At 43.9% G+C, this 27,629-nt stretch overlaps 1 protein-coding gene and 3 long non-coding RNA genes across 18 annotated transcripts in view; 3 read left to right on the top strand and 1 right to left on the bottom strand.

Moving 5' to 3' along the window:
• Positions 1 to 17,042, top strand: part of ZNF365 (zinc finger protein 365) — a 124,018-nt gene extending 106,976 nt beyond the window's left edge. For 2 of the 7 annotated variants that reach the window (XM_053308892.1, XM_053308891.1), the window contains 2 exons: positions 2,521 to 2,539; positions 3,745 to 17,042. In XM_053308892.1, the coding sequence (XP_053164867.1) occupies positions 2,521 to 2,539; positions 3,745 to 3,991 (266 nt within the window). In that variant the 3' untranslated portion in view covers positions 3,992 to 17,042. Of the gene's footprint in view, positions 1 to 2,520; positions 2,563 to 3,741 lie in introns of all 7 variants that reach the window. The other 5 variants (XM_053308897.1, XM_053308898.1, XM_053308894.1 and 2 more) reach the window with 5 other exon arrangements.
• A 732-nt stretch (positions 17,043 to 17,774) lies between these two features.
• Positions 17,775 to 27,629, bottom strand: part of LOC128351643 (uncharacterized) — a 115,207-nt gene continuing 105,352 nt past the window's right edge. For all 8 annotated transcript variants that reach the window (XR_008319936.1, XR_008319934.1, XR_008319933.1 and 5 more), the window contains exons 4-5: positions 19,333 to 19,403; positions 17,775 to 18,363 (exon numbers count right to left, since the gene is read on the bottom strand). This is a non-coding gene — a long non-coding RNA (uncharacterized LOC128351643). The remainder of the gene's footprint in view (positions 18,364 to 19,332; positions 19,404 to 27,629) is intronic.
• On the top strand, positions 20,143 to 22,246 carry LOC128351644 (uncharacterized). Of its 2 annotated transcripts, none has more exons than XR_008319941.1 (2): positions 20,143 to 20,440; positions 20,921 to 22,246. It is a non-coding gene; the product is annotated as an uncharacterized LOC128351644 (long non-coding RNA). The 2 variants fall into 2 exon arrangements; XR_008319940.1 differs by having other exon boundaries at positions 21,482 to 22,246.
• Positions 23,120 to 27,264, top strand: LOC128351646 (uncharacterized). Its single transcript, XR_008319943.1, has 3 exons — positions 23,120 to 23,646; positions 25,312 to 25,354; positions 26,520 to 27,264. It is a non-coding gene; the product is annotated as an uncharacterized LOC128351646 (long non-coding RNA).

A 27,629-nucleotide genomic window follows, 5' to 3' on the forward strand; every position in this document is an offset into this window, starting at 1 on the left:
ACTTATAGGCAATGATAATTCTACCATGCCTTTTTCAACTCTCTCAAAAACTGCTGGTAGGTCACAGCTCGATTTGAATCATCAGTTACCTCTTTTAAAAGATATGTTGCAACAAATAAGAATAAATAATTGAGGGTGCATTTTGCTTGGTATAGTCACACTGCTCCAAATGAGGCATGACTGCTAATTTGTCCAGGAGATGCAAAATAGCAAATGAAAAGTTTGTCAAAAGTAACATGAAAGTTGTTATTTGAAATAAGAACAGTGATATCTTTTATTGGACCAGCTGTATAACACTTTCAAAAGGCATGCCAAAGAATTAAAATTCATGACCTTGTAGAAAACAAAGGACGAGGTTAAACTGAGACCTTGGGGTACAACGTCTGTAACTTCTTGCTTGTTAGTGTATTGTAATATTTAAATATTGAGAATAGATAGAGCAGTATAAGAACAGCCCTGATGGATCAGGCCCAAGACCTAGTAGTGGTGTGCACGGAACAGTGGAGGTGTGGTTTGGTGCCAGAGTGGTATCTCCCTTTAAGGGTGGGGGATTATTCACTTACCACTCCTGCCGCTTTTCCCCTGCTGGTGCTCCATTTTTTTCAAAATCCATGGGGCGGCAGCATACCTCCCTGCTGCCCCTTCCCCCATTGTTGCCCAGAAATCAGCGGAAATATGAGTTATGCGTGCGCCTGCCGCGTGTGTGCACCTGCCGCTTATGTCGCACATTGCGTGTGTGACATGCACACGCGACATGTGTGGTGTGGCAGCAGGTGTGCGTGCAGCCAATACTTCCACCAATTTCTGGGCAACAACGGGGGGAGGCGCAGCAGGGAGGTACCCATGGATTTTGGGGGGAAACGGAGCGCAGGTGGGGGAAAAGTGGTGGGAGGGGTAAGTGCACCCTCCCCCGCTCTTAAAGGGAAACACACATGCTGGCGTCGAACCAGTGGAACCACCAGTTCTTCGAACCGATTCGGAGGCCCATAAAGGGCCTCTGGACCGCTTCTGTGCACATCTCTAAGACCTAACTAGTACAGCCCACCATGACTATCAAATGGAATCATGCAAAATGAGAGATGCATAATCTATACAGGGTGCAGAATTCCGCTTGTCTTAGTGCAGAATTTAGATTGCTGGATATTTAAAAAAAGTTTAAAGATACTCAGTACTGCTAATAAGTCGCTATGTGAAGTGACAGTAATATACACATTTGCACATAAATTGCTTTCATTGGAATCAGTGGTCAGGGTGGGGAGTGCATCTTCACAGGATTATTTTATTATTATTATTATTTACAGCTTCAGATGCATTCGCTGATCACAAAACTGCTCCTGGGTGCCTACGTATCTCTATGTTGAAAATAGTTTGGGCACAGTTTTAGAATGTGTGAAAGCGTGCTTAAATCCTTAGCCATTATATCAGTGGAGGTTTTGGGAAGTTCGGGAACAGAATCTTTGAACTCTAGGTTGTCTTTGTTTGCGGGGGTGGGAGGGAGGGTGTGCTTGTTTTGATTTTTACAGAACTGGCAAACACCTTTTTATCTGCCTAGGCCTGTTGAAGGGTTAATGTTTTTGCTGCTGGCCCTAACTCAATCTTGTAATTAACTCCACAAAAGTTACCAGCCTGCAAAAAATTGTACTAGCTTGCTTATGGACAGAACATAATTGGAAAATGTGGGCAAAATTTGCTTGAGGTGGAGAATTTCTCCCTAATTTGATGTTGAAATAGTTACGGGGGAGGGATGAACAAAGGAGAGTAACTCCTTTCAAGCTTCCAAGGAATTTCAGTGGTGGCAGCAGAGGTGGTGGGATTGGGGCTTTTAAAATTTTCTTTAACTTGATTACACCGGGCCTTTCCGGGCAGCAGTTCTTGCCACAACACTTCAAGCACTGCTCAGGTTTCTGGCTGACTCCTGCTGGCCACTCTTTCTTTTTGGCTGGAATGCCCCGGAATTGACCCTGCGTCATGTCCTAGCATAGTTTCCTGATACATTCTAGAGGTGGCGGAGTGGGGGGGAAGTGACCACAGGACCTGGGTGAGAGGAACATTATCAGTGCTTCAAGTGCTGCTGAAAAAAGTTCTTTTCATCTGGACATGATTCCTGGTTGCTTAGGACAACCAGGCGAGCATTTAAATTTTAAGGCTCTTGGAATATGATGTAATGGCTTGATCTTTTTATCTGTAAATTGCCTTGAGAAATATGTTTGAGATATATAAATACTGGCCAACATGCTGCACTGTGTAGCCTTGGTGTTAGGGAGCCACCAAGGTGGCTGAACACATAAAAGGCAGGCCTGGGGCTGCTGTGGGGGCAGTCTGTAGCAAATCTCCTTAAAACAGTGCCTAGGCACTTGTTTCACACTGTGAATGGAAGCACACTGCGCATAATGTTGGCCACTATAATGCAAATGATTTCAATAGAAAGCAGTCTTTCAGTAAGTTTAGCTAATTTAGAAAATAATATAGAATATTATTTTTTTCCATTGAATAACATCTGCTTTATTTTTTTCCCCCCAGTTTACGGACATCTCATTCAGTAAGAAACCCAGATGCCTGTATGTATGTCATTTCATATCCCTAATAAGAAATATAATTTCTGATAACGTGCTGCTGTGCCAAGTTGGGAGTTAACCAGTGTTACCAAAACTGCACCAAAGCGCTGGTTAGATGCTTCAGCTATGCTTTTGCTTATGTGGGGAAATTAACTCAGATCAGGGTGCTGGCCTAGCGTATGCTTTCCTCAGCGGAGGGGGCAACTGCAGCACTCTTGCTCCTGCTTCTGTCTCCTTCAGGGTAGCCTGCTTCTTTCTGAGCTTCTCTCTTGTCTCAGGCCTGGCTGACTTTTAAATATCTGCTAGCAAGCTTGGCAATAGCCCCGCCCCCACTCGCGTCTTGTGAGACTCCCTGGCTCTGTTGTAAGATGGGAAGTATCCTTGTCACATGGATGTTATGCTCTCCTCTTCCTCTAGCAGCTGCCTCCCTTGCCTGTTGCTGGGGCATGGCTAGCATGCCATATAGTGAGGCGTTTCCTCCCTTTGTAATGGGCCAACAGCCCCACCCAGGGCCTTTTGTGGGGGACAAGGGAGGCAGTTGCCCCAGGCCCCCCACATGGGGTGGGGGTGGGGAACCAAAATATAATTCAGTATTTGAAATGATCAGATCGATCCTTTTCATTCAGGGCAGTAAAACTAATCAATTAAAACATAAGCCCAGGATCAAGTGTTATTTCAGTATTTTGAGTGATTACATTGACAAAGGATGCACTGGCTGGCATCCTGGGCAGTGTTGTGCATGCTTTGGAAAGTAATGTTTGTGCAGTTGCAGAATAGTGCTGTTCTGCAAGCAGAAACATTGCACAAACGGAGTTGCGTGGCAGTGCGGTCATTATATATAATGGCCACACTGTTGTGCAACTCCATTTTTGCAACTTTTGCACTCACACAATAGTGCTCTTGTGGAACTGTGAAAACATTACTTTCCATTGCATGTGTAACGTGTAGTATGTCAGCAAGAGAGAAGAAAGTTGCGGGGACGAGCTCAAATGAACATTCTGCCCCTGGTCTTGTTAGAATCTTAAAAGGGCCCTGGCTTCACCCTGCCAGTTTCATCGGATGGCTTGAGCCTAAATCCCAGACAGTTGTTAGAATTCTGCATCATTCGTGTTCTCTTTACTGAGTACTTCTGAAAAATTTGACCAACCTCCTTCCTTTTCTCTCTCTTTCTCTTCCTTCACATCAGCAGGCGAGGAAATCAGCATGCTTTTTATAACACTCCTGATGCGAAACCTCATTCCCATCAAAAAGGACGCATGCATCTGAAGAAAGCCAAGGAGGACAAAATTGGTGCTCATCCCATTAAATTATTTTATGAACCAGGTGACTGTTCGAGGGACCTTTGGAGACCTCCAAAGAAAGGGGATGCAGCAAATGCTGCCCGGAAGGTTAACGCAAAATCAAAGATCAGTAAAAAAGGCAAACAGCTCTACTGAGAGTCCATAGAGAATATATATTATCTATCTAAACTAATCTGTTAATCTATAAACACATATTGCAAGAGCTGGTAGCTTTGCGCTACTGCAAATAGATATTAAATCACACCCATTGCTTAATCACTGTATCTTACCCTATTCATTTTGGGCAATGACTTGATATATTTAATAGATGATATTATTAATCCATAAATATAGAAGACTAACTTAACTGCCTCATTTCCAGGACTTTGGTTGTTTATGTGAGGTGACACGTTATTTTTACAAGAGCTGGTTTCAGTTGAGTCCAGCATTTCACTCTATTGGCATAGCTGTAATTTTATTTATAATTACATTAATTCATTTTGACAGATGGGTTCATCATAAGTCTATTTGCTGCTTCAAGTTAGAGGAATTCCTTCTCTTGGCACCTTGATAAATTAGCTCTCCTTGGTTTACTTTGGGAGCAATTGGTGAGGAATAGGTTTAGAGACTGATCTTATAGGTCTAAATGCACTTATTATATAGTTGAGTGTATCTTTCTGATTTCAGGGCATAAACCATATGATTGCATTTCTGCACTAACAAGCAGCTATGAGGAATGTGCAGGGATTATCACCTCCCTCTCCTGCCTTGCTGCTGCTTTCTCCTACTACCCAGGAGGACAGGCAGTGTGGAAGGATTTGTTTGGAAGCCCAGTGAGCTGCATTCTCCCCCTAGCCAGGAAAATGCAGGGTCCAATTAGCTATGATGGCTGGTCCTCACAGGCAAGCACAGGAACCAGTACCTGCTGCTGGAAGAAGATACTGTAGATACCCTTGAGCTGTTCAAAGAGCCATGGGCCATTTTCTGTGATGCTTTCCTCAGTGGCTAAAGCAAGAACCTCCCTCCCATACATGAGTATGGTTATTCCTATGGTGCAGACACTACTGCCGTAAAGTACTATAGCAGGCTTGCTCAACTTTGGCCCTCCAGCAGATGTTGGCCTACAACTCTCATAATCCCTGGTTATTGGCCACTATGGCTGGGGATTATGGGAGTTGTAGTCCAAAAACAGCTGGGGGACCAAAGTTAAGCAGGCCTGCACTAAAGTAACTATCTCTGTGCCTTGAGGGCCAGTGCAAATGCAGCCATTTACTTATATCTGTTACATTTGTCTCCCACCCTCCACCCAAGAAGTTCAGGATGGTATACGTGAGGGTTATCCTGTTTCATCCCCCTAGATTGGAGTGCGTGCAAGTTGCAGGCCCAAGGCTATCCAGTGAGCTTCCCAGTTGAGTGGGAGTTCCAAACTCAGGTCTTCCTGGCCTAAGTCCAAACACTTAGCCACAGGACCACTTTGGCTCTTTATACGCTTGAGCCTCTCTCATTGTGACACTTCATATTGCAGATATCTGCACTTCTGTGCCATTCGTGCTACTTTGAGTTACTGATTTGTTATTCTAAATCCAAACTTTTGTGCTCACTTTGCAGAACCTACATGTTATTATGGCTGCCAGATGTAGGCTTTACCTAGGGTCAAGTTCTGAACCGTATTGCCCAAAAGAATGATCTCGAGGCCAATGATATGATGCTGTCACATTACTAAAGCTAATCAGGGCTCAGTCTGAACAATGCCTGGATCCTCGTGTAAGGGATCCCCATGTAAGCTACTTTAGCTTTCTGAAGGAGGAGTGGAATACAGAAGTGATAAATAAATTGTCATAATTGTCCCCTAGTGTAACTACTAGGTACCAGTAACAGAACTTCCAGCTCAGAGGAAGTCTCCTGCTTCACCCATTGTCCATGGAATGTGCCAAGACCTTCAATTAATCCATCAACTTAATCCTCTTTAATTGGGCTAGGGGAGCAACATACGGTTCACAAGCCAAAAATGGCCCATCATTTTGCTTAGCAGAATTATTTATTTATTTATGTAAAATATTTATACCCTGTTCCTCCAGCGCACTACTGCTCATGGTGGCTTACAACAATAAAATAGATACAAAACACAATAAAAGTAATAAAATTAACCAAGTCAAACAAACAAGTTAAAAGGTTAAAAACCACAATATGAGTAGTGGGTTGTCTAGTTTATTTATTTTTTCTTGTATTTTTTTCCTCATAACTCTGCCCACCTTGAGTGCAGTTGACCCCAGTGTTTTGATGGCCTTGGGTGTGGCATATTGGCCAGCAGAGTACCAATGTTACTTGCTCTATAATGGATTCAACTGTGGCCTAGTTCTCACCAAAGTGGTAAAGCTGCACCTGGTCAGGACTGCTTTTGACTACAGGTGGGGGCTTACAGGATAACATGACCCTCTCGCCCCAAAAATATTCCTACAGATAGAAAATGAATATGTCAAAGATAAGAATAGGCTTGAACTCATTTATTATTTATTTATTTTTCTATATAAATGTCTTTGGAAAGCGCTTTTTTTTTTGGAGAAGTGGTATAGAAGTAGTAGTAGTAACCCTTCTTTCTGACAACTGTTTTGTTTTTGATGGGGAAATGTTTTGTGTAGAGGAGCATTCAGTCATTTGAGTCTCCACCTGAGTTTTCCTGAGTTTACCACCTCAGTGAGAATTAGGCCTATATTTCATTCTCTCCCAAGTAATATCTGCATTTGCTGTTGGCTGCTAGTCTACAAACTTTCACTCAGTTATTACACATCCCCAATTACATTAGATTTTGATGCTTAGAATAGTCACAAAACTCAGTGGAAATTTTATAAGGTTTGTATTTGGCCCTAGCCAGCCAAGAATGAACCCTTCCTGAAAGAATGGGGTGAATCTCACAATCACCCTAGGCAGGCAGGGAGGGCGTGGGGGGAAGGCTGTTTTCCACTTACATTCCCCCCCACTCCGCAGACAACCAAGCAGGTTGGCTTCGGCGCGCCTCCCATGTACCCACACAGACAGCCCTGCTCCATGCAGCTCCATGAAGTATGGAGCAGGGCGGAGGAATCTGTGGCCAGAACTTGTTGTTCTGGCCTCCAGGCATCCTGCAGTGCAATGCGCACGACAGGCGCGTTGCATTGGGGATCCCACTCCCACGATGGGCGCTCTATGTGCCTGTCTCTGTGATTGCAGCCCAAGGAATCATACGATTCCCAGTAGCCGGGTTAAGGGTTAAGCACCCTTAACCTCGGTTAAAAGTTGGATTTATTAAGGGGGTTAGGCAGGAGGAGAGGGGAGGGATCTGTGAGGATCCCACTGCTTCTTACGACCAACCTAATGCTGCTTGGGGTGACCCAGGCAGGGTTAGGCTGGTCGTGAGAAAAGCCTCCTTTCCTGGCATGGATGATATGAAATCTCAGCAAGGCAACCTTGAATAAAAATAGTTGCATTTTAAAACCATCTTCTATTTTTTTGCAATGAACTACAGAAGGCAGCAATCCAGAATAAGATGAGCCATCAACATAACCAATTAATTGATTAAATGTGATTAATTGATTAAATGGTTTAATTTAATTGATAAATGTGCATACTACCAAAACCTCAATATAGGTTTCCCTCTGAGATATTAATGAAAGTGCGAGAAAGCTTATGGTTTAATAAACAAAAGCCGCCACTCACCGTTAATACTATCTTTAATATTTATTTTTCACTTCCTATGACCTTAATATTCTAGAACCAAAATAGCCTCGATATGTAAACAAGCGTCCCCTTAATTTTCAGCCTTACTTACTAAAACTGGTTAAAACAAGATTAAAACAGGTCCCTACCTATTCATCAGCTAAAGCTTTGGTTGATTGATCTAATTAACCTAACTGAAGTTTGCAGCCCTAAAAATGAGGTTCATCTTCCTCAATAGCCAAGCCAGAGAAACAGCCTTGCATGCTTGTTAGTAAGAGACAAACTGCATTAATGGCACCATTTCAAATCATGCCACTTCTTGTATGTAGGCTTCAGTAAACTGATGGCTTTAACCTTGAATTGATCCAAGTAAATTTTCTTCTTGCTGATTCACTAAAGTTTTATCTTGAACCTTTAATAGAAATGAGTGCAATTAATGGGTATCACATTTTGTTGAGGTTCGGCAGGTTTTATGAGCTATATTTTTAGAGTTTGTTTTTTAAGCTTTCAGATTCAAAATAGTGTTTGACTTGTTGCTTGTGTTTACATTTTTGCTGTTTTGCACTGACTTATGATGGCCTACTGTCAATGCTCATGGCAGGGGCAGGTGAGGCAAAAAGAGGCAGCAGACAGAGTTACCAGAGATTAGGGCTGGAGTGTGGAACTGGAGCAACAATGGGGTCAGGAACCAGTGGGAACAGCAGACTTGAGTAGGCTTTCCAGAGAGCTTCTCAGGGCGAGTTGCTGTACCATCAAGGTCTGGGTGCAAATGAAGGGTTGAAATAGGAGCAGGAAGCTCCTCCCCTTCCTGGAGTTAGCTTGGCCTGAGATCTACACTTGCTTTCTCCTTGTCCTGACTAGGCCAATTTGCAGGAAAGCTACAGGCATCCAGGTGGGCACTCTGCCAGTTTTGGATGCTATCCCAGATCTGGTGCTGCCAGTGGCCCACCATTGATCTTGGAGTCCTGGAGGAAATTGAGGACAGTCTGAAGTAGGGCTTGAGGCCCTGATGCAGGGTGTCATATCTTCTGATCTGTTAGGCTTCTCCAGTGAGGCCAACTCTGACTGTTCCTCCAGGACTGTGGTCACCACAGGATTGTGAGCAGCAGAGGCTTCTCCAGGGTACATGTCTGGCTGTGTCCTGACACCTCTCCCCAGTGTACTCTTAGATCTCATTACCATCCTGTTTCTAGCAGTGGGCTTGATTCTACCCCTGAGTATATTAACTGCAGCTAACTTTCCTAGAGCAGGAATAGCCAACTTATTGAAGTGGGTGGGGCAGGGCGGGAGTTTCTTCCTGGCTAAGATGCTTGAGGTTCATCCCCCAGCCATGACATCGTTTCTCAGCAGCCTGGCTAGGGAGTGCCTTCCCCACAAACAAGAAGTTGACTGAGAAGAACTCCTGTAAGGTAAAAAGGGGAGAAAAGGAGATACACATTACTTCTTACCTTGCAGGTTCCCTTTCCAGTAGTATAGATATGATTAGCTTTCATTTCATTTAAGTTACTGCTTTTGATTAAAACCATGGGAAAGGGTGGTTAGAGGACAGAAGAATCAGGGCAGGTGCTGGATGCCTTACTGAGCTGCCAGTTGGCCATCCCTGATCAAGAGGCCTGGAAAGACATTTCTTTTTGAACTGATCCTTACAAATACAATCAAGCCTCTCAGATCTTAGCACAGCACATTTGAGCAAAGATTTTTTTGGCTCAGAAAGACCTATGGAATTATGGATCTCAGGCTTGTATATTCCATTGGGTTGACTTGTGCCATTTAGAAGGATTCTATTTTTTATCACAATGTTCTCCATTGCATTTTGTGGATGTGTTTCGCTAAATCTGACCTTCACACCAGCTTTACAGGTCTCTAACATCCTAGCGATGTTACAGGCAAAACTAGTTTTCGCCAGAAAAAATAGCTGAGCCACGTCGATGTGTAATTTATTTTTAAATTCTCCTTATAAGAGAGATGTAAAACGTCTTTGTGTGAGGTGGTTTTACAGTATGTGTATTAAGACTTGTGGAAAATGTTATTGTTTTTTACAACAATGAATATTTGATAAAAAATCACTATGGTTGTGGCAATAAAAACAGGGTTTACAATATATTTAATGGAAGTAAAATACAGGTAAGAGCATTTGCTGTTGTATAAATAATCCCAAATGGAATTTGGTGATTAATCAATCTTAAATTATTGTTTTTATTTATCTAAAGTACATGGAACACTCTTTGTATATGTCCAACTTTCACAATGTTATTTCAATGTTATTTCATATTTAAAGACTGGTTCACACATGCATGTTCATATCAGCTGATGACTGCAGCATCAGGTAGCGACTCACATGTGTGGATGGGTTATCACTTATCAGACTTCTGTATCATCTCACCAGTTCCAAACTAATGCTTTTCAATGGAATAAGATCAGACATTTATTTATTTAAAAACTTATATCCTGCTTTTCCTTTTTTTAAAAAAGCTCATAAAAATAATTTAAAACAAACAACGGATAATGAAAGCAATCAAAAACAGCAATTAATTTAAAAAAACACCTCCATGATCCAGACAGATATAGTAGATCACAAAACCCCCAGAAAAGACCTGTTGAAAGAGGAGTACCTTCAGCTGGTGCCACAACACCAACAAGGTGGGGTGCCACAACACTGACAGATTTACTGTCTGGCCTTGGCCTGGCTCTAAGGCAAGCTGCGGTGAAGAGGGCTCAGTTGCAGAGGTGGCAGAGTAGGGTCAAAAGGGCCAGAGGCAGTAGATGTTTTCAGGACAGGCTGGGGTCGAGACGCAGATTGGATAGACAAGGATTAGAAGGACCTTAGGCAGAAGCCATGGTTGAATGTGAGTGGGGAAAGTGCTGGTTTATCAAGGTGAGCTGGGGCAATGCTGTGGCGTTGCTCAAAACTGAGGAGCCAAGCACAGAGCAACTGTTGTATAGGGCCAGCCAGGCCCCTCTTGGCATCTCAGGCCATCCGGGTTGAAGAGCTCCAGTGCCAGTTCCAGCAATTATATGGGTGGTGCTATATTGCAGCAGAGAGCAGGCTGATAACTCCCTCTGTTTGGGAGTTGTGGTGGCACAGGAGTAAGGTGTCTGAACCTTACTGCCAGAGTGCCCCTGTTGCCTTACACTGAATTTCAGTGGGAAAGAGTTCCATAGGGTAGGTACCACAACAGAGAAGGCCCTATCATGTGTCACCACAAAACAGCTCTCAAATGGCAACAGGGCATGCAAGAGAGACCCCACCCCACCCAGGTTCCATTTAGGGTAGAACTGAACATTATAGAGACACTGGGCTGCATTTGAAACCAGAAACCCCATGTCGAATTTCCCCTCCAGTTCCATAACATGTAATACAATTTACTTTATATCATGACATAATTATGCTGTGCATGTCTGCATCCCTCACCCCCAGTTCATGGTAAAAGACCGTAGCTGAGTGGAAGTGCATCTGCTTTGCATGCAGACAGTCCCAGGTTCAATCCCTGGGTAGGGCTGAGAAATACCTGTCCAAAATCCTGGCGAGCCATTGCCAGTTAGTGTGGTCCTGAGCTAGATGTACCAAAGGACTGACTCAGTATAAGGCAGCTTCTTTGTAGCCTGCTGGTGGGAGCAGAGAGATGCTCAGCATCATATCAGGGCTCAGAACTAAAGATACTGTATTACCTGTTCTCGGGGATGGATGGAACTCAACAAGGGGCTATTCTTTTTGATGGCAGCCTTGGGTTCTTTATAATGTGTAGTTCTTCACTCAGCTGCCAATCGTCTATAGAGTGGTGTGATGCATATGTGAACCAGCCTGAAATTATAATGAAATTTTTAGGATTTGTTGAGGTATCTCACTGTTCTATATAACATTATTCTGTGTTACACATTCTGTGCTGGTGAAAAGAATTGTATTGCATGTTCTTATTTTGTCTGTCAAGTGCTATGCGATGAGAGATTTCATTTGCAATCCAAACAGCTTCAAACTGTTTTCAGTGTTTCTTCTGCTTTGTACACGACTAGCTTTCTTTAAAAATTTGCGAGGGGGAATTGCAGCCCATATGGAGGATATTCAGACAGAACTCAGGGTGGAACTACACGTTGCAGAGAACACGGGAGGCCAGTTCCGGCATTCAGAGAGAGCGCCACTGAGCAGCCTGGCTGGGCTGGAAGTAGGTGGGAAGTCCCACCCCCAGCCCATCATTCACTCTTCAACCCACTCTTCACGCTTAGCGCAGAGTTCATCTGAAGAGACGGAAGTTGTAAGTGTGCTTGCTTCCATTCCCATGATCGCAAGCGTGGAGAGTGGGTTGAGAGAGTGAGTGATGGGCTGAAAGGTGGGACTGTAAGCATGTCCAGTGGTGTTCTGAGCAGGGCTAGGGTGTTGCTCCAAATGGCAGCCCTGGGTAGAGTTCTCCCCTCCCTGCCCATAATGTCTAGCTCAGCCTGCTGTTGTTGGACTAGGACTCACTACAGCACTACAACCTGACTATTGGCCACTATGGCTGCAGATGATGGGAGTTACAATTTAACAACAGCTGGAGGGCCAAAGTTATGCCACCCTGGCCTAGTTCAATTTAGTACATGTCCTGATGCCATTATAATGCATTTCCATGCCCCTATGCCTCATTATTAGTGGGTGTGGAGAAACAGTGCACCATGCTGACATCATGGGGTGAGGTGAGCTAGATGAGAGCCTTTGTCATGTAATAGCTGACTCACAAGTCAGGAAGTCCCCAATTTGAATCTTACCTCTGGGATAGCTACCTCTCGTGAGGTAGCCTAAGGCGAACCACAGTCTCTTAGCCTCAGCCCCTATCTGCGATATGGGGATAATAATATTCACCTACCTTACAAGGTTTTTGTAAGGATTGTGACAATTCATACAATTAAAAAAATGTGTTCTACCAGGTTTAGGAGCTGTGTGTGCTCCCAGTTTTTGGTTGTGTGGAAGCAAGGTAGGAGGAAACACTACCCAGGTTTTCCCCCCTACCTTGCTTCCACACAATCACTTCTACCCAGGTTCTCCTCCTACCTTGCTTCCAAATAACCCAAAACCAGGAGCACAGTTCCCAAACCTGGGTAGAACACAGTTTTTGATTGTGTGAATTACTTCATTGTATGGGAAGCACTTCAAACATTTGAAAGTGCTATATAATATTATTGTTTTGCAGAGGAGGGGGGATAAACTTGAAAAAAGGCCACTGTTTTTTCCCATTAGTCCAATGTTCTTTGTAACATGTAGTTCTGCCCTAAATACAGTAGCTCATTCTTTACTGAGTCAAGGATGAAGTAGTCTCCACATTCTTAAATACTTTAGCTACACTTTGTGACCATGAGTCACTAAAGAGAAAACCATGGTTGCATATGGATATGCTTAGTTTTCATCTTATTTAAGTTGCTTAAAAAAAAAAAATCTAAAGCACTGTAGGCTGCATGTGTCATTTTCCCAATTCTTGAATTGGTCAAGTCATCATATGCTGAATCAATCAGTTACAAAGCAGTTGGAATGCACTGTAACCCCAGAAAAAGATGTTTTCAACAACTATTTAAAAAAAAAAAATCTAATAAAGACTATATTTCTCAATCATTGTATTGGCGAACTATATAATACTTCTATGTAGAACAGTGGTTTTGAAGCAACACTAAAGACATTCCCTGCTGTGTACTATTAGTTACCTGTTCTCCAATGCAGTAATTTTGTTTACTGTAGTCACATTCTAGTCAGAGAGGAGGAAGCTTTCTTAAGAAACCCACTCTGGATCTCCTGTTGATGGATAATTATAAGTCAGTCTGCAACCTTCCATGGCTGGGTAAGATGATTGAGAGGATGGTGGTTGACAAGCTCCAACCAGTCTTGGAGGAAACCGATTGTCTAAACCCATTTCAAACTGGCTTTAGAACAGGCTGTGTGGTTGAGACGGCCTTGGTCGGCCTGATAGATGACCTTATCCAGGCAATTGACAGAGGGAGTGTGGCTCTGCTGGTTCTTTTGGATCTCTCAGCTTTCAATACCATTGGCCATGGTATCCTTCTGGATCACCTGAGGGATTTGGGAATAGGAGGCACTGTTTTACAGTGGTTCTGCTGCTATGTCTCAGGTAGATTCCAGATGGTGGTGTTTGGTGACAGTTGCTCTTCAGAACAGGAGGTACTATATGGAGTCCCTCAGGGCTCCATTCTGTTACCAATGCTTTTCAACATCTACATGAAACCACTGGATGAGGTCATGGGATTTGGTGCTGGGTGTTATCAATATGCTGATGATACCCAAATCTATTTCTCCTTGTCATCAATATCAGGAAATGGCATTAGTCCCTTAAACGCTTGCCTATAGACAGTAATGGGCTGGATGAGGGATAATAAACAGAAGCTGAATCCAAGCAAGATGGAGGTGCTCATTGTTGGAGGTCATAATCTGCAAGATGGGATAGAACTTCCTGCCCTGGACTAGGTTACACTTCCCCAGAAAGAATAGGTTTGTAGCTTGAGAGTCATCTTGGACCAGGATCTCACCCTGGTGCCTCAGGTCAAGGCTGTGGCCAAGAGTGCTTTTTATCAGCTTTGGCTGAGAAGACACCTCTGCCCCTTCCGTGAAGAGGATGACCTCAAAACATTGGTACATCAGCTGGTAACCTCCCAGCTAGACTACTGCAATGCACTCTATGTAAGGCTCTCTTTGTATGTCATTCAAAAACTTCAGTTAGTTCAAAATGCAGCAGCCAGATTGGTCTCTGGGATATCCTGGAGAGACTACATCATGCCTGTTCTTAAACAGTTGCACTGGCTGCCAATATATTTCTGGGAAAGATACAAGGTGCTAGTTATTACCTTTTAAAGCCCTGAATGGCTTAAGCACGGGTTACCTGAGAGAATGTCTTTATCTACAAGATCCCCACCACTCATTAAGATCATCAGGAGCGGTCGTCTTCAGGTGTGATTGGTTCATCTGGTGGTGATCTGGGATTGGGCCTTTTCAGTTGATGCACCCTAGGTTGTGGAACGTGCTCCCCATGGATATAAGAGGGTGATCTTTTTTGGAGTCTTGTAAAGTAGAGTGTGCCATCAAGTCGATTTCGACTCCTGGCGCCCACAGAGCCCTGTGGTTTTCTTTTGGTAGAATACAGGAGGGCTTTATTATTGCCTCCTCCTGTGCAGTATGAGATGATGCCTTTCAGCATCTTCCTATATCGCTACTGCCTGATATAGTACCAGCAGGGATTCGAACCGGCAACCTTCTGCTTGGCAGTCAAGCATTTTCCCGCAGCACCACTTATGGTGACCCTGGAGACTTGTAGGAGAGCCTTAAAAACCCATCTTTTTAGCCTGGCTTTTAATGATGTCTATTTTTAATTTTAATCTGGTTTAAATGTGTTTTTATTTTAATTGTTTTATTATGTGTTTTTTATTTTAATGTAAACTGCCCTGAGCTGTTTTAGGAAAGGCGATATATAAATTGAATGAATGAATGAAGTAAAATAAGTAGTGTTGCCAACTCTCCAGGACTACTAGCCTGGGCTCTCCAGGAATCATTATCCATCTCCAGGGGACTAAAAGCAATCCTGGAGGCTTTAATAGCCTGATATTGTAAAAAATGTTGTGGGGGGTGGAGTACTGGGGTGGGAGGAACGCTCCAGGAATAGCTTCAATTGGGGGTGACAACCCTTAGGAGGAAGGGGATATGCCTGGGCTGTTCCTTGCCCTTCCCTGTTCCTTGTTCTCTCACTTGCCACTCATTGGTTTGCTCCTCTCAGCTGGGTCTTGTGACCCAGTCCAATATGTGGAACTACAACATGTGGGGCGCCTATTAGAATGGTCCGCCTGAAGAGGTTATTGGATCTAGTAGGATTCCAAGAAGCCTTGGAGGGATTCAGTGTTGGCTCTGCTGGTGATCCTGTTGATGACCTTGTTGAGAATTGGAATAGCTTGCTCACCAGGGCAGTAGACACAATTGCTCCTAAGCATCCCCTCCGACCTGCTTCAAAATTGGTCCCTTGGTATACGGAAGATCTACGGGGGCTGAAGTGGCAAGTTAGGCGACTGGAGCGCAAGTGAAAAAGACTTGACTCGAATCTGACAGATTATGACATGGAACACATCTAAAGATCTATGCTCAGGCAATACGTACGACAAAGAAGCGGTTCTTTTCTGCCCGTATTGCCTCTGCGAGTTCATGTCTGGCGGAGTTGTTCAGGGTTGTGAGGGGACTAGTATCTGCCCCCCCCCCCCCCCCGAATCAGAACTTGGAAGCATCAGTTACCCGCTGCAATGTGTTTAAAGAATTTTTCACAGATAAAATCTCTCGGATTTGGGCCGACCTAGATGGAGACTCCACAATTAATTTGATGTCTGAACTGGAGGTGTCCAACTATTCCTCTTATGTGATTCGACTGGATCAGTTTCAGTTTGTGACTCCTGAGGATGTGGACAAACTGCTTGTGGTGATGAGGCCTACCACTTGCTCTCTTGACCCTTGTCCAACATGGCTTGTTCGATCTAGCAGGGAGGTTGTTGTAGGCGGCCTGGTGGTAATCATAAATGTTTCTCTGAGGGAGGGCAGGATGCCTCCTTGTCTTAAGGAGGCAATTATTAGACCTCTTCTAAAGAAGCCTGCATTAGATCCCTCAGAGTTGAACAATTATAGGCTTGTTTCCAATCTCCCATGGCTGGGCAAGGTAATTGAGAGGGTGGTGGCCTCTCAGCTCCAATTGGTCTTGGAGGAAACTGATTATCTAGACCCATTTCAAACTGGTTTTCGGGTGGGCTATGGGGTGGAGACTGCCTTGGTCAGCCTGATGGATGATCTCCAATTGGCAATGGACAGAGGAAGTGTGACTCTGTTGGTCCTTTTGGATCTCTCAGCAGCTTTTGATACTATCGACCATAGTATCTTTCTGGAATGTCTGAGAGTGTTGGGGGTGGGAGGCACTGTTTTACAGTGGTTCTGCTCCTACCTCTCAGACAGATTTCAGATGGTGGTGACTGGAGATTGTTGCTCTTCAAAATCTGAGCTTAAGTATGGTGTCCCTCAAGGCTCCATACTTTCTCCAATGCTTTTTAACATCTACATGAAACCGCTGGGAGAGATCATGAGGGGATTTGGAGCTGGATGTTACCAGTACGCTGATGACACCCAGATCTACTTCTCCATGTCAACCTCTTTGGGAGTTGGCATATCCTCCCTAAAACGGGCCTTCTCAGCTGCTGCCCCAAGATTGTGGAATGCGATCCCTACTAAGATACGAGCCTCCCCATCTCGGGCAATTTTTTTAAAACTTCTGAAAACACATCTCTTCAACCAAGCTTTCTCAGCTTTTAAAAACTGTTTTTAAATTGTTTTGGTTATTTAGTTGGTGTTTTATGATGTTTTAATTGTTAATTATTATTTTATGCAGTTTTATAATTTCTGTTTTAATTGTTAATTGATGTTAATGGTGTTTTAATGTAAACCGCCCTGAGCCTTTTGGAAGGGCGGTATAAATTTTTTAATAATAACAAACAAACAAATAAATAAATATGCACCTTGTGCAAGTCTGTATTTTTTATTATTATTATTATTATTATTATTATTATTATTATTATTAATCAAATTTGTATACCACCCCAAACTTTCGTCTATGGTGCAGACTAGGTCAATGGATGCATCTGAGTGGGCACTGTTGAGCAGCTAGACAGGCAAAAAGGAGAGAAAACCATCCCAGCCTCTTCCCTGCACCTCTCCCTCGCTCACATCCGGGCTGCTAATAAGGCTGAGTAGGCAGCTGCCTGGGGCAGTTGATTAGCAAAGGCAGCAAATTGCCCATTGGCTGCCTCTACTGGCCAGCCACTTCCTCCAAACCATCATTGTCATCTTTGCTGTCTCCTCTCTTTTCCTCTCCTGCTTCTGACTTTTAAAAAGCCAAGAGAAGAGAGCAGAAGAGGAAGTGTGGAGAAGGAGAGTAGAGTGCCACTCTTCTTCAGCAATACTGATTGGGTAACCAAGAGGTAGGCCAGTTATTTCATCCTTTCAGATCTTGGTAACTAATGCAAACAAGATCACTGATGAATCTCCTATTAGCTTAGATTGTTTAGCATAAATGTTCTTACAAAGAGCATCGTTTGCATTCCCATATTTTCTGCAGAAAAGGCTAGCATGATTTCTGCCCCTTTTTGCCACTACAAGCCCTATGAGGATGCCATGTTCTCATGTCACAAGGTCATGTGTTTTGTGGTAGATGGAGGTCATCTGAGTATATGGAAAGCAAGTGCTAGAATTAGGTTAATATACCCACATGTTTTTATTTATTTTGAAAAATGCACAAGGGCTTAGTTCAATTTCAAAACAGTACAATCTCACAAAACCAAGGGTCAAAAAGTAGGGCATTGGCACATGTAACAAGATAGCAGCTGTGATGCTTCAGTGTCACCTGAAGAATCTAGAGCACAGCACTGATCTAAAATATAGGCAAACATCTGAAGGAAGAAGAAATAACACGGATTTCAATGGCAATTAATGTTCCAGGGTAGGTGAATTTAATCAGGTGGTCCAGACACTGGAAATGTTCACTGTAGAATATGCCCTCGAACTTAGAATGAGATAACTCCAGTAAAGTCTTGAGAATCTCAGCTTTAATTTTTTTCTTCCAAAAGCAAGTTTCTAGCCCTTGTGATTATGGGGGCATTTTCAAATGGACCAGATGCAGGAGTGACGTTTGTTAAGAATTCAAGAAGAAGGTGTGAATAAGGCTTTCATTTACAAGTCCAGTCTTGCTATGGAACAGGTGGAAGCAGGCCCCTTTAGCCAATAGATTCTGGCCCAGTTTTTCAGGAGTGGTGTGGCAACCCTCCCAGCACACACCTTCCATGACCTGCAAAAGAAGAGAAGTGAAATGGTACCACAACGTATTTCATATTTCCAAAAGGAAGCAAGGGCTAGATAGTAAGAAGAATTTCCTAACAGTGTGGCAGTGGAACAGTCTGGCTCATACAGTGATGGGCTCTTCTTCTCTAGAGGTCTTCAGACAGAAACTGGAGGGCCTCAAAAGGCCCTTCCAGCTGGTTGGTTCTAAAGGGGATGAGATTTGAAAGAATTAAGAAACCAGGAGTGTTGTTTAATAGGAAAGAAGGAAGGTGGGCTGGGGGGATGGAAGAGGTCAGGTGCTGTACTTCAGGCAGAAAAATGTCATGGGCCAGCACTGTCCAGTAGGGATGTACACAGAGCCATTTGGGACTCCATGCTACGTGCTCCATTCCGCCAACCACTTAGCGCTTCATTCTGTCAACCGGTGTGCACATGCATGTCGGCCATTTGTGTGGTGATGCTGACCAGGGCTGCAGGGAGGTGCATCAGCCCCACATGCCCGCTTTTTGTGAGAGCGCCAGCGGGGGAAGAGCGCAGCGCCTCCCCTGCCCCTTAAAGAACGCCCTCCCCCACCCTCCTGGGAGTACCCGTAACTGGTTCCGTGCACGTCCCTACTGTTCAGAGGTTGAGTTGCTGCTGTATTTCACGCAGGGCCTTCTCTTCAAAACTTTCAGCCTTTGGGGTCTGTCAGGAAAGTGAATGACTCGGGGCTTAATTTGTGCCAGGAATCATCAGAGCTTAGCCTCGACACCTGTTTTCAATCCAAAGGGCTAGCCTTGGGACATTTGAAGTAAACCAAGATGAAAGGGCCCCTGAAAAGGTCCACGATGTATTTTCTCAAGTAGAGAGCCCGCAGACTAGGGGAATGAGAGACTTCCAAATTACAAGATTTATTTCCAAACGTCCAACATCACTAGTGTGAGAAGCAGGAACCAACAGGTACAGCTTTCCCCAGCCAGATGCAAATATGTTGTACCTGATGAAATTCTGCCTATCATGAAGCTATAAAAGGTACAAAGCTTCCATCAGGGGTGGAAAACGGCAGTCCTAAAATGAAAGAAGCATTTAAGACAATTAGAGGTCAAGGGGAAGACAGTGGTGGAAGCTAATGCTACATTAGCAATGAAATGTGAACAGCCATTTTGTTCATCTCATAACTGCTGCTAAAATAAGAAGCCTATTTGTCTTTATACAAGAAGATAATTTATGGATTTGAAAAACTCACTACCATGACATGTGAATAGACTAAAATAAATACTAATCCAGGCACTTGAGACAGGAAGTTCAGAAATAATCAGCATTAGACCGATTCAAGAACAAACAGGAATCAATATTGGTGATGCAAAGCAAAGGGACAAATGAGAAAGCAGCTTGAGTAGACTCAAGGAGTTCACTGCTGAGGAGCAAATGATTATAGCAACTAAATGGGTAATTTGATGGAACATAGTAAGAGCTCTTACTGTGGCCCATTTCCTTCACTTCACATATCTGTGCCCAGTTACTGATATAACCTTGTACATTTTCCTGTTTGTTGTATGAGACGTATATTCAAATATCTTTTTGAATGTCAGTCATGGCCATCTACACTCATATTAACTGCTAATTTATTATCCAGGCCACAATCCAGAAAAGTGCATGCACCTATTACATCATGATTATTTTTGGAGATTATAGAAGTTCCACAATGCACTTTAAATCCCTGAGTGCAACACATGGTTTAGGGCACAAGGAATATTTAGAAGGAAATATTGCATGCAGTCCAGTTTCCTTACATGGCTTATCTAGACCAGTGTTTCTCAACAGCTGGTCCGCGGACCGGCAGCGGTCCGCGGAGGCTTGAGTGCCGGTCCGCGACTAGGAAGGCAGGGCTCCAAACTGAATACGCTTGTTTTTCTATCCGCTTTTCTCTCCGCTGTAAAAGTTTTTCTCTCCCCGGAAATTCCGAGGCTCCTGGAACGTCAGTGGCCAATAGGGGTGGAGCAGGGGCGGGGCTTGTGCCGAGGCGGGAAGATAGCCCAGTCAGTGAGTGAGTGAGTGGAGAAATTGGGTGGTTGCTGGAAGGTGGTTTTTTGAGATCTTTGAAGGTGAGCTGCTTAAACTTACTGGGCTAAAAATAAGTGAGGTGCTGAGGCTGTGAGTGTTTGCTTTGACCAACTGCAGGGGGGGGTATATTTAGGAGGGCGGGAGGGTTTACTTACCCCTCCCTGCCGCTTTCTCGCTTGTCGCCCACATGGCCAGATCAAGGCCCAGAATCGGCAGTCTGGGCCCAAATCGGCCCAGACTGCCGCCGCCACCGACCGCCCACCCAGCTGCCCCCACAGAAGCTAAAGAAGCCGCCGCCGCCCCCACACGACCGAAGACGGCGAAATAGGCCCAAACTACTGCCTGCCCCAAACAACTGCCGCGGCTGCAGCCGCCGCCCAGCTGCCCCCACAAAGGCCCAATTTCAGGCCAAAGAAGCTGCCGCCGCCGCCCCCACATGGCCGAAGACGGGCCAAATCGGCCCAAAACTACTTGAAGAAGCTGCCACTGAGATTGCGGTTTTTTTCCCTCTGTGCTGCCAGGGGGATGCTTGGTGCCTGACTGTGCCTGTGCCGCCGCCGTCGACTGCTTCTCCTGCTCTTCAACTATCGGGGACTCACGCGAGGGAGTGGAGAGCAGAGCATTGAGGATAAATAAGCCAGTAGTGCTGTGCATGGCCACAGAGTTGGGATGCTGCACAGAAACACTGACCTGCAAACGGAGGCAGTCCCCGGATCCCATCCCATCCCCCCCCCCGGGAAAATGGCCCTGTTCCAAGTTTCTTCGCTCAGCACTCGACAAAAGTTGCTCCCAAAGTGCCACTCCTTAATCTGGCTTTCCCTGGCGCAGACTCCTCACCCTGACTCCGCTCTTTGCGGGCTTTCCTCCCTCGGCCCTGCCCAATCCCTGCCTCTTGTTGCTCCCTCGCCTCTCTGCCCTCAAACCCCACTCCGACCTGCTAGCCTCTCCCTTTCGCCCGCCCTCGCTCGCTCTTACTCCTCCTAGCCGCTTCTTCTGTTCCAGCCCTTTCTCTGTTTTGGCGACGCCTCGCTTCCCTCTTCTTCCGCTACAACTCTGAGTCTCCTGCAACTTTTCTTTTGCAGTCCCACGTTACGTGGGCTTAAATAAGCCAGCAGTGCTGTGCATGGCCACAGAGTTGGGATGCTGCACAGAAGCACTGGCCTGCAAACAGAGGCAGTCCCCGGATCCCATCCCATCCGCCCCCCGCGAAAATGGCCCCGTTCCATCTCCGAGCCGCGCGGTCTGAGGGCTGCGCCGACCTGCTGCGCCTCATAAAGGAGCTTGCTAGATATGAAGAAATGGAGGATCAAGTAGTACTGACTGGGAAAGATCTGCTTGCTTGAGGATGGCTTTGGAGAACACCCTTTCTACCACTGTCTTGTTGCAGAAGTACCAAAAGTTTGTCATCTCTTTGCCATTCACAAATACAGCCCCAATATTGCTTTTGGGAGAAAGTAATGCAAGCATTCAAATAGTGCTTGAATGTGTTCTATTTTAATGATTCTTTTTTTATATGCATGTACTAAGAGTCTCCTTGGAATTTGGGAATGCATACTTTCCAGTAAGCAGACATGGCTCTTATTTATGGCTACATGGAAAGGAAGAATATTGTTGGTTTTCATACCAAGGTTTTATTTTGAATATCTCATTATCAGACTTCTTCCTCTGCTCCTAAAATATTTGAATATAATGTTCACATTAACATTGTGTGCATTTTGATATGTAAATAGTATGTAAATAAAATACAGTTTATTGTTTAACAAATTTTATTTTATGACATTATTTAATTTCTTAATTAATTTCTTGTGTAAATAGTATGTAAATAAAATAGTTTATTGTTTAACCAATTTTATTTTATGACATTATTTTAATTGCAAGTTAATTGCAAGTAGATGCAAGTCTTGGACCGGTATAAAGTCTAAGATATATAAAATAAAATTAAACTTGAAACCCCTCTACTAACTGCTGGTCCGGGAAACTGCACACAAAGAATGTAGCGGTCCTTGACACTCTGCACAAATGATTTAGCGGTCCTTGAGTCCAAAAAGGTTGAGAAACACTGATCTAGACCATTCTTGTCTTTTAGCACTTGCCTGGTAGCCACTGGTGACCTAGAATTTTTGTTAGGGCAAGTAGCAGGGCTTCTTTCTTTTAAAAACATTTTCCTTCCTCATCTAATTCACACAACAATGCAAGATGGACAAGATCTGTTAACTCAGGGCGAGAGATAGAGAGAGAGAAGGGAGGGGACAAAAGACAAAGTGGAAGAGCGAGTAGAGAAGAGAGAAAGTGAGAAAAAGAAGGGAGGGGAAGAGAGAAAGAAGGGAGGGCAAGGGACGGGGGCCTGAGCCTGTCAGTGGCCTGAGGGGAATGAGCAGCTATGGCGGCACCTATTGGCAGCAAGGAGGGGCCCAGTCAACCACTGCTGCTGTTTGGGGCTACCAAGGCCATTGGCGGAGGGAGGGAGGCAGGCAAGGGACGGGCCCAGGCCTGCCAGCGGCCTGAGGGGAATGAGCGGTCATGGCGGTGGTGGCAGTGAGGAAGGGCCTGGTCAACCACTGCTGCTGCTGCTCCTGTGGGGAGGAGCTGGAGCAGGGCTCGGGTGAGGGTGGGGAGGTCTCTGGGGATGGGGGCTGCAGCTTGTCCAATAGGCGCCACAATGCTGCAGCTGCAACCAAGAGAGGTGAGGGTGGTGGAGCAATGGGATGTAGTGAGCAAGAGGGGTGAGGGGGATGGAAGCAACCAGGTAGAGGAGGAGGAGCATGAGTGCGGCTCAAGTGAGGGTGGAAAGATCTCTGAGGTGAAGGGAGCTGTGACAGAGGGTGAGGGGAGCAATCAAGTACTAGCACACAGATGCTCTGTGCGGTTTAAGCTGGTGTTCAATATTTCTTTAAAACATGCCAACATTATAAATAAAACATGTTTTTATTTGGGGGGTGGGAAGAAGCAGCTCTGACTGTTTTATTTACAGAAGGCGTGGTCCTAGAGGAGTTAGACTGCTCTAGGATGCTGATGAGATGAGGCATAATCTCATCATGCTCTCCAGCAAAAGGTCTTAGGAAAGACTCTCTAGCTTGCTTGAAGGGGTGTGTGTGTGTGTGTGGAGGGGGGTTTAACAGCCAATCAGAAAACCCAATCCAGGTCATGTGGAGCCTAGGCTAAAGGTGCTTGAAAATATATGGTGGGACAGGAAGTCTTCCTATTTCCCTCTTCTGGACCTCCAGAAGCAAGCAGACCTTTGGATTCTGTGTGTACCTTTCTTAGCAAATTCTTCTGATCTAACCCACAGTATTTTCTTCTGTTCGAAATAGTTCTTTTATAGAAATATTTTCTGCTGTCTACTTGACTACTATCTGTATTAATTTAAATAGTTCCCTTCTTTGAAATTTAAATGGGGGTGGATTTTAAGAGTGGCTTTCCCCAACCAAAATGATGTGGTTTTTAAAACTTTCAAAGTTTACCCCAAATAAAATCTCTTGTTTTTTATTTTTATTTTTGCTAGTTTAAATTTTAGGTCTGCAACTTAGGCCATGTGGTTTTAAATTATCCCAAAGTGAAGAGATCCTGTGTTTATTTTTGCTAGTTTAAATTTTCGTGTGGGGTTTTTTTTTTTTAAATTCCAAACTGATGAGGCTTTTTTGTTCTCTCCATAACCACAGCTTGTATTAATTCACAATTCATTTCCCTAGTTTGAAGAAATCTCACAAGTCTTATTACTCGACTGTGCAGGTGGGGATTCAAATGTGGAAAAGTTATATTTAACTCCTTTTCTTTCTCATAGTAGCTCAGAAAAAGCTTTTATGTTGGTCTGAGAAAAGGGGGGGGGGGGTTCTTTGCATGTGAAACGGTTTCCCTCACTTTATGTAAATATAGATTTGTACTTTGCTGACATCATGTGGGCAGTTTCTGCATTACACAGTCATTGCTAGCTGAGTGATTAAGGCCATTCTACATTACATAGACACTGCTAACAGTGATAAGGCCACCATTTTGTGGGAGTTTTTTCTCCATTGCACAGCACTTGTTAGGTAATTAGGCAAGGTGGCTAAATGGTAAGATGAAGGAGTGCTATTCCTTTGAGCTGTGCACATAGGGGTTTGAATCCCATCCTTGACAGCCTTTTGAAAATTAAGTCACAGGCATTTTAATTCTTTTTTTAAAAGATATTTTAAATGAATGAATGAATGAATAAATGAATGAATGAATAAATATTTTACACTTGAAATAGGAGGTAACACATTTTCAATTGTTAATTGAAGATTTGCAGCATTCTGATTGTCATGACCTGAAACCAGCTCTCAGCAAAGTATTTTTCCTCAAATAAATAAATAAATACATACATACATACATACATACATACATACATAAAAGTAGGGTACTTTATGCATGGGTCTTAATTAAATATGTGTAATAAATAAATAAACTTACCTAGCCTGCATGCTCAAGGATCCAGGCAGATTTAGTTTCCACAATGTAAACTAAAATAAGAAGGGCCATCTGTGACCTGTTCTCTCTGGTCACAGGTGGCTGTAACCGTGTGTGTGTGTGTAAACAGGGTCCCAAGTAGAAATATGGTTAAAATCTGGCCTTTGTTGATTTTTCCATCCATAAATTCAGTCTCTACCATGGCCCTGAAAATGTTCTCACCATCTTCTATGCTGCCTAGTTCTAGAGATGTCAGGAGAGGAATGATATTATGTTCCATTTTCTGTAATAGTTCTGTAGTGTTGCCATAGGGTTTTTTTGTTTTCCACAAGCATATTCTATGCAGTCCAGAGTCTTGGTATAAATGTGGCAGTGCTCCATGGCCAAGTTCCATGCTAAAAATGGCTCTGTGATGCTAAGCATGTCTGAGCAAGCCCTAATGAAAACATGTCTTCTCTGTTCATTTGCACACAATGATAAGTAACAGACCCCTGAGATGGAGAAAAGCCAGAGCCAGAGCAGTGATGAAGGTGAGGATCACTTGTGTGTATGTGTGCGTGTGTTAAATTTTGCTGATCTAATGTACTATTAAGGGTGTGTTTTGTGTTCCTGCAGATGACTTTGTCATTACACAGAGGCCTAAAACACCGATAACTGCTTTTCTGATATCAAGGGGTAAAACTACCCCCCACCCCCAATCATTTTGTACAAAATACTACTCTTTAGCAAGCTGCCCACACTGTTATGGCACAGTTCCAGCCACAGCGGATATGCAGATGCCATTAGTGTCACACAAATGGCATCTGTGGATGTGCAGAGGCCATGCAAATGGCCTCCATGTAACTGTGGAGGCTGGGACCGCATCACAAAGGCAGCTTGCTAGCTGCTAAAGAGGGATCAACTCATGCTTGGCCTGTGGCAGGTGGCGGTGCTGACAGCCATGCTGGGCTGGTAAGAACTTTAAACTACTTCTCTCACTGCCCCCCGGCTGCCCCTTAGAGGATTCCCCCACCCCTCACTGGATTCCCTTTACAACTATAGCCACTTGAACCACAGAACTGGTTTGGTCAAACAAACTGGACCAGCCATTTGGTTCGACCGAACCAGTTTGTTTGTATTCAGTTTGATTTGAATTCAAACAAAACTACAATTTTTGTTCATGCACACCCCTAACACCATTTAAAAAGCACAGGCGTGATACAAATGGCCTTCCCTTTAACCTTTGGTCACACATTGCAGCCTACCCTTCTGCAGGGCAACATGTCTAACTATAAAGCAAAATCTCACCCTCTTAAATTATGAGATTGTGAGCCCTTTGGGGACAGGAATCCCCAAAAATCTTATTTATTTATTATTTCTCTATGTAAACCGCTTTGGAAACTTCTGTTGAAAAGTAGTATATAAATATTTTTTGTTGTTGTTAAAACGTCTTATTAAGGCTCCTCCATGCTAGAGGAAGGCCATTCTGTGTGCAGTTTCTGATGATTTTATCGCAGCCATATCAGTTATTGCATTGAACACCTTAAAAGGGAACATTCCTTTGTCCCCTCGGCAAGTGTGCTTATACTAAGGGAAAGGTGCAGCTTAATTAAAAGCCTGAGTAACAAGCATGTGTTTCTAAGAAGAAGCTTCTGCTCAAACAATCTGGGGAGTTTCTTGCTCTGCTGTTAATCTTCACCATCCCTCTGATAACAGGCCTTTTAACAAACCAATAATGGAATATGCTGAAAAGATGTTCTTGGTCCCTAAGCACCAGCTAGAAGTTAAAAGAGCCCCCTCCCAAGGAGGAAAAACCTCAGAACAGCTGCAATCTACACTTCAGACGCTGACATGCAAGGGGTTGTTTAGAGGTCTGGTTTAACTGGATATGAAAAAGTTGAACTTGATGAGACCCTACTTCAAAAATGTTTAACCCATGTGAAGCAAGGAGAAGCAGAGAAGAGACAACTAAACCTGTTTCGGCCCCAGTCTGAGCAGGCCTCTGCTGAAGTTCCTCCAAAATCTGTTGCCTTCTTCCAAGAGGCCTTGGATAGTTTGTCTGCAAGGTCTGAATACTCAGCAAAAATTATATTAATCAAGCTGAAGCAGAACATAGATGTTTCTTTGTGGGATGAGAAGGGCACCTTTGTGTACAAGGACGAAACCTTTGGTGGCTCCAACATACTGGATCTGGTCAAAGCGATCACTCAAGTTCACAATCTGCCACCCAACCGCTTCTCTAGAGGCTGCGATGTTTTTAGGAGGGCCATGGCTGAAAGAAATGTTCCAACTTCTGTAGCAGGAAATCATACCACCAGAGTGCTTTAGGATATCTAAAAACGAGAGTGGTGTGTCTCTGTCACCTAGCACTTATCGCCAGGTTTCTAAAAAACAAAGAAAATCTAGCTGGCTCAAATTTTAATGTCTTTATGTTTTTCAGTTGTAAAATAAAATTGATTGCATCAAATTATAGGATGCTGTTTGCTATTTTTCAGGTAAGGGGGAAAAACACATACACACATTCTTTTAAAGCCCTCTAGGGGTGCTTTATTCGGGCTATGAAAATCATTACTAGATCCACATGCTTGAGTTTTTTGAAAACAACTGGGGCATGTTTGGGCCTTCTTTTCCCTCTCACAAATTGCTCAACTATGTGGTCATTTCTTTCTAAATCCTCAGAATACAATTCTTGAATCTACTTAAATGTTAGCCCCTTGCCCCTGTTATGGGGGGGGGGAACAGTGGTAGCCACAGGAATAGGAGCATATACTCTAGCTGGTGGGACTGAAACACTATCTTGTTGGAATTTTTTCTTTTAAAATTCAC

This window comes from Hemicordylus capensis, chromosome 3 (assembly GCF_027244095.1).
Source record: "Hemicordylus capensis ecotype Gifberg chromosome 3, rHemCap1.1.pri, whole genome shotgun sequence".
NCBI classification, from domain to species: Eukaryota; Metazoa; Chordata; class Lepidosauria; order Squamata; family Cordylidae; genus Hemicordylus; species Hemicordylus capensis.